The 6,633-nt window shown below is 45.6% G+C and overlaps 1 protein-coding gene and 1 long non-coding RNA gene across 3 annotated transcripts in view; one reads left to right on the top strand and one right to left on the bottom strand.

Annotated features, from left to right (window-relative positions):
• Positions 1 to 6,633, top strand: part of LOC128320863 (uncharacterized) — a 131,429-nt gene that overhangs the window by 84,804 nt on the left and 39,992 nt on the right. The window lies entirely within an intron of this gene.
• The window catches only part of trim37 (tripartite motif containing 37), a 17,892-nt gene continuing 12,771 nt past the window's right edge, over positions 1,513 to 6,633 (bottom strand). For both annotated transcript variants that reach the window (XM_034312449.2, XM_034312450.2), the window contains exons 19-26: positions 5,471 to 5,553; positions 4,982 to 5,158; positions 4,418 to 4,717; positions 4,142 to 4,303; positions 3,867 to 4,044; positions 3,638 to 3,753; positions 3,265 to 3,405; positions 1,513 to 3,071 (exon numbers count right to left, since the gene is read on the bottom strand). In XM_034312449.2, the coding sequence (XP_034168340.1) occupies positions 3,013 to 3,071; positions 3,265 to 3,405; positions 3,638 to 3,753; positions 3,867 to 4,044; positions 4,142 to 4,303; positions 4,418 to 4,717; positions 4,982 to 5,158; positions 5,471 to 5,553 (1,216 nt within the window). In that variant the 3' untranslated portion in view covers positions 1,513 to 3,012. The remainder of the gene's footprint in view (positions 3,072 to 3,264; positions 3,406 to 3,637; positions 3,754 to 3,866; positions 4,045 to 4,141; positions 4,304 to 4,417; positions 4,718 to 4,981; positions 5,159 to 5,470; positions 5,554 to 6,633) is intronic.

Here is a 6,633-nt window from a genome sequence, read left to right as displayed (position 1 = left end):
CTGACAAAGAGAGATTTTCAGAAGATGATCAGAGCACTGAGCTTCACTACAATGTGTATATGTGTGTGTGTGTGTGTGTGTGTGTGTGTGTGTAGTTTCTATAAGGACACGACAGCTGGTGTTAGTGAAAAGAAAGACGGAAAAGAACACAAATAGCTGGGAGCAAGCGTCGTGATGGACAGGACACCGCCTTCTCCATCTCTATCTCTGTCTCTGTGTGTGTGTGTGGCCAGAGGACAGGAGAGACACACACAGCAGACGTGATGAAGATGAAGACAATGCCAACAAATCAGCCATCCACAAAAACACAGCCAAGGCCAAATCTCACTAAAGCTGGCACAGATATCTCTCTCTCACGCACACACACACACACACACATACACACACACACACATACACACACACACACACACACACACACACACACACACACACAGAGAGCGAGAGAGAGAGAGAGAGAGACAAACACACACTACAAACACTACAGACACACAATGGCCCATTTACAGATAAAATGCAACAAATCAAACTTTGATCAAATTCTTTTTATTTCGTTGTGTATTACATAAATACATCTTTTACATGTACATCACCAGTGTGTTTGCAGCAAAGACACGAGCTCACACACACACACACACACACACACACACACACACACACACACACACACACACACACACACACACACACACACAAAGCAAACGCCTCTGGTCTGAGACGTGCCCTTTATACAGGAAGCGTGCAGAAAGTGCAGAAAGAGACTGAGAGAAGAGGAAAGTGCAGCTGTAATCAGGACACACGTACATGGCCCTGTACACAGACTGGGACCGGGTCAGGGGTTCTGTTCAGGCTCGGGTTAGAAACACCACCACACTGAAGATTTACATGCAGGCAAGCAGAGTAATTCAAGAAAAGCTCAGAGAACGCAGGAAGCTCTTTAACGTGGAGCTGTAGACGCAGCCAAAAAGCAAGCAGGATGCAATGGAGTTAAAGTCCAGTGTTTTTCACTCTGATCTCTCTGCACTGTGTCTGTAGTGTGTGTGATTGTGAATGTAAACTCTTCTCCCTGTACTAAAAGAACAGAAATCCAGTTTACTCCAAACTTACTCATAAAGGCAGAATTATCACATGGTGTTCCTCCAGGCTTGATGCTGGGGACCCTTTTATTATTATTATTATTATTATTATTAACTTAGGTTTTTTAAACTCCTAACAAACTACAGTTTGTTACACAAATATAAACATAAATTCAACATAAAGTGTTCAGATGAAACAGACGTGAGAGAAAATCTTCCTAAATCTGTTCTTATAAACTTATAAACTTTAAAACACTGGAGCGATGCAGTAAAAAGTAGTTCCGGTTACTTTACACTTTCCTGAAGGTTGTAGTTGTATCTATACGCCACATCACAGACACACACAAGTACAAATCAATCCTACAAAGTAGTTCCATCTCTGAAACCTTTACAACTTTACAACTTCAAAAAAAATATATATATATACACACATATATTCATTTCACATAAACATTTATTAGCACCCTTTGATTATTTCAAGTCGGAGTGAGTTTGGAGTAAACGGAAAGATTAGAGTGAAAAAATTACAGACATTAAAGCCTTAAGAGGAAATACACGTGCACACACACACACACACACACACACACACACACACACACGATACGACCTTTTAAATAAAACGTTTATTATGACATTGGAAAGAAAACAGTACAGACAAATAATAAAAAAAACTAAAATAAAAAATGAACTGAATGTGGGAGTGTGAAATGTGGAACCAGGTACGTGCTGATAATCAGTAACACGATACACCGTGATATTTTACACCTAATACTGTTATCGTGAATTTTTTTTAAATTTATTTTTTAAAGATAAGCACCTTCTTAAAGAAGCGGTGCAGAGAGTCAGATAAACTCCTGCCTCCAAGTGATGAAGGTGAATCTCGGATGAGACGCAGGTGAGGGTTATTTAATGTCATAAACATGGTGTAGAACGATAACAGGGTGATAGCATCAGCATGCGCCTGTGTGTAACATGCTCTCTCGGGAAAGCGCCCCCTGCTGGAGGAGAAACACCAAGAAACACTCCCCATCTCCCACTGAGGAAATAAAAGAGCATGCTATAGAGTAAATCAGAACGCTGCAAAACATCACAAGGAGTAGTGTTCACAAACTTAGAATCCAAATGGCATTAAAAATCATCTAACTGGAAAATAAACACAAATATAAATACAGGAAGAAGAAGAAGAGCAGCAGCAGCTTTCACTTTTTGATTGTGCCAAAATCCTCAGACCTTAAATTCACTCAGGAACAATTCGGCCTAAGATTAAATGTTTAAGACGTCTATTAATTAATTACAGATTAAACGTCCGCTGTTTGACACACGGTTATCTATAAACATGGACAAGAGGACAGAGTCACAGAGAGAGAGAGAGAGAGAGAGAGAGAGAGAGAGAGAGAGAGAAACAGTCGATGCCAGATCTTGAAGCTGAATCACTTTCACAGACTCAGGGAGGGGGCGTGGCCTAAAGTCTGGTAGGTGGAGACTAGATTTGGAATTAAAAGGGGACAGTGTGTACATTTAATTTTTGGCCAAAATGCTCCTTTAAGAGTTTATCAAGCGTCTATTTACTTAATGCAAAAAAAAGCAGTCTGATAAACTTCAGTTCTTTTAAATGTGTTAAAGAACAGAAATGCAAAAAAAAAAAAAACACACACAGTGGTTTAGAGTCAGTATTAAATCAGTCCTTAATTAAATACACATATTGACCTTTGTTCCTCAAGTCAAACATCTCCATCCAGGAAACACACACACACACACACACACACACACACACACACACACATATGTACACCCTTGGTCACGTAACGGAATGCACAGCTCTGTAGTATATAAGCTTTCCATTTCTAAATACTGTATCCTCATGTAAATGAGGCTCTGTAACTTTACACATAACACACACACACACACTCTCTCATGAGGTCTGGAAGTCTGCTGATCACCTCTCAGTGGTCTCCCCGGTCACAAAGCTCAGATCATCTGGCATCAGCTGCTCTTCTAAAACAAACACACACACACACAATTTCCACTCCATCCGTGTAAAGCCTTTAAAAAACACTAAATACACCACAGAATGGTCATGCAGCTGTGGTAAAATAAACAACAACCCTACAAATGGAACCACAAGAGAGAGAGTGTGTGTGTGTGTGTGTGTGTGTGTGTGTGTGAGAGAGAGAGACAGGATAAGAACCTGAGCAGGGCATTGGGAGAACCTCTCCATCCTCCAGAACTCCAGCGTCGTCCTCATTCTCGTTCTCAGTATCACACTCCACCTCACTGTCACTGCTCATACCTGGCAACAGGTGTGCAGACGGCTTCTGACACAGCAACCCTGATGTGTGAGCACACATCACACACACACACACACACACACACACACACACACGGTGCAATCCTGTGTAAAATCTGGTGGTTATAAGTGTAACAAAACACAGAAGCAGTGTGATTTATGAAACATTTGTGTTGTAGTGAGCATGTCCATCCTCCTGATGATCAGGGAACTGACTGCACTACAGGTGTGTGTGTGTGTGTGTGTGTGTGTGTGTGTGATAAAGGTGTGTCACCTTCTTCAGGGCGTGTGGAGGAAGATGGCGGCTCTGAGAGACTCAGCAGTGATTGGTGGATGTCTCCGGAGCAGTCATGCTCGAAATCTAGTGATGTGTCAGTCAGCAGTGCAGCACTGAAACACAGCGAGAGAGGAACAGTGTGAGTGTGTGTGTGTGTGTGTGTGTGTGTGTGAGTGTGTGTGTGTGTGTGTGCGTGTGTGCGTGAGTGTGCTGTAATGATCCTTACGTGCTGCAGGTGGACCTGCGCTGTTTGCTGCCTGCGGAGGGCGCTGTGCTCAGAACAGGCAGGGAGAAAGCGTCGCTCCCAGCGGCTCCGTACAGAGACTCGTCCAGTTTGGGGCGGTTCTCGGAGGAACCCGGGACAGACGGAGGGGAAGTGTGCGCACTCAGAGCTTTCGCTGAACCTAAACACAATAAAATGGACGAATCAAAAATCCCAGGAGTGGCACGAGGGTAGGGAACAGCGCTGATTTGTGACGAGGCCACAGGATTAATACTGACTCTCTGCAGTGGAGGGTCCCTCTCTAGGGCACAGTGAGGGTTCGAGAGCGTCTCCTACTGCTCCTCTCAACTCTTTCTCACCCGCCTCACCACTACGGCGCAGAGAGACTCCGCCCACCGCTCCTCCCACTTCCTGCTTGGGGGAGACAGCTTTCTTGCCACCTATCACACACACACACACACACTTCCAATCATGCTGCCGTGTTTTAACAGAAACAATCTCTGTATTAACAGAAACAATCTCTGTATTAAATTATCGCGTGGTTTATTCCGCACCATGGCGGCCGTGTCTGCTCGTCCCGGGAGCTTTAAACAGCAGATCGAGTTCTCGCGGTTTGCGTCTTGCTGCTGTTTCCGGGTCGGTCGAGGCGTTGTGATCCAGAACCGAGCACAGAGGAGTGACGCGAGCATCAGAGACGCCGGCGCGGGCCTCCAGCTGCCCCTTCACATCCGCCATCTTACTGCGAACCTCCGCCATCTGGGCCTTGAGCCGAGTCAGAACGGCCGAGTCCGGGGCAGAGCGGCGCACAGCCTGAGAACGACGCTCTCGCTCTTTACGGGCCGAAACCAAGGTCGCTGCGCAAACAGATTGCGTTTAGGGAATGAAAATTAGAGCAACTGAACTTATGGTTTTTATTTCTAGTTTGAAACAGCGTTCTAATTTAGAGGAAATAAATAACAGGTTCACATTGTTCCCAGTGTGTTCAGTGTTTTAGTGGTTAATAATCACAGCACGCTGAGGTCAGCTGACGATCTGCAGTAGCCTCAGGGGTTCACACACACTCTCTGCGCTGTAATTATAACGCGAGTGGGTAAGAGGAGCTTATTAAAGAGCGTTACCTTGGCTAGGGATCAGCGAGGCGGGCGGCCGGGGCTGGATTCCCCACAGAGACTCCACATGGCTGTGCTCTTTCAGGTCCAGTAGCTGGATCAGGATGACCGGGTCGATCTCCAGCAGACTGGCCGTGGCTCCTGCTGCGCTCCTCCTCGAACCCCGGATTCCTGCGCTGGAGCCTCCTGAGCAGCAGGGGGAGACACTCGGGTCAGTGTGGGTCACTTACACAAACAGATCGGCCAAAAACGGAAGCTCCCGGCCTCCAGGTTAGAGTCGGCATGTCTGAATAATCACACCGTCACTTTAAATCATAATTTATCTCAGCAACACCAACTACACAGCTTTTATATAAAATACATATGCATTGAAAATTCTATCATCAAATCACTTAACATATAATCCACGCATTCAGAGTTTAGGCCACGCCCCCTTCCTGAGTCTGATGCTGGCGCGGAGTGATGCCAAACTGTGCTGAGGAATAAAGAGGGGATCACCTGTGGCTCCTATCACATCATCAGGAATTTCTCCTTCCTCCAGGTCCAGGTTTCCGCTGTACTCCACGTCGTTCTCTCCAGACCTGGTGGAGAGCCGTCAGTACAGAAACATGAGCACAGCACAACACACACACACACACACACACACACACACACACACACACACAACATCTCCATGTCACAGCCAGAAATATTCAGTGAAGCCATCCAACCACACGAGGAAAGCGCTATCTGCCCTCTTCCACATACATGAGTTCTCAGACCGTGATTTTGCTCTTTCTCGGCTCCCGGTCATGGATGTCTGTGGCACTGCCGGGATTCGAACTTGTGTTCTCTGGTTGATAGAGTGAACATTTTTCTGTCGTGCAGCAAATTAAAATTAATTGAAATTACTCTCCGTATTCGTCTTTAAGAGGAAAACTGCAGAGAAGATGCCAGCTAATACCGAAGCGGGTGGCTAGGTGCTGACCTACACACTTCAGTCTGTCATGGTCAGGGTCTCAGTGGATCTGGAGTCTATCTCAGGAACACACTCGCACTGAGGGGCGATCTGGAGTCACCAGTCCGCCTACTGACATGTTTTTTGGAGGAGTGAGGAAACTGAAAGACCCAGAGAACACCCACGTGGTCACGGGGACAACATGCTGTCCAGGGAACCGACAAATCTTTTTAAGAAGTGATTCACAGTCCCATCGTCACACGTCAGCAGGTTACTAACACGCAGCGTATTCTAGTGTAAAGGATTTCACAGTTTGTAGCAGAGATCTGGTTTCCTGCTCAATTACACGGCCGGGTCAAATGTTGTGAATTTCAGTACCTACTGATATAAATCTTATCAACTGCACAGCAAGCATGACTGTGCGTAAAAAGATTTGATGCCTTCATGAACCAAACTCCTAACAGATTTAATTTTACACCTCTTCCTAAGATACTAGGCTATAATGAAGTCATGTTTTAAATACACTCATTATCTTTCACACTCTCTGTGTAGTGGAGCAGATGTGGTGAAACGTAGGCGTGAACTTCTCCAGTGCTGTAGAGCTTCTGTTACTCGCATCTCATCTCCAGCCGACCCCGAGGCCCCGAGGTCAGCGGCGCTGCGTTTAAACCAAATCTGCCGTTTACTTTTCAGTGGTAAAGCGTACGGAAGTTCGAGACCGGGA

The sequence above is a fragment of the Pangasianodon hypophthalmus genome, chromosome 17 (assembly GCF_027358585.1).
Source record: "Pangasianodon hypophthalmus isolate fPanHyp1 chromosome 17, fPanHyp1.pri, whole genome shotgun sequence".
NCBI lineage: Eukaryota > Metazoa > Chordata > Actinopteri > Siluriformes > Pangasiidae > Pangasianodon > Pangasianodon hypophthalmus.
This window is presented reverse-complemented; position numbering and strand designations above follow the sequence as displayed.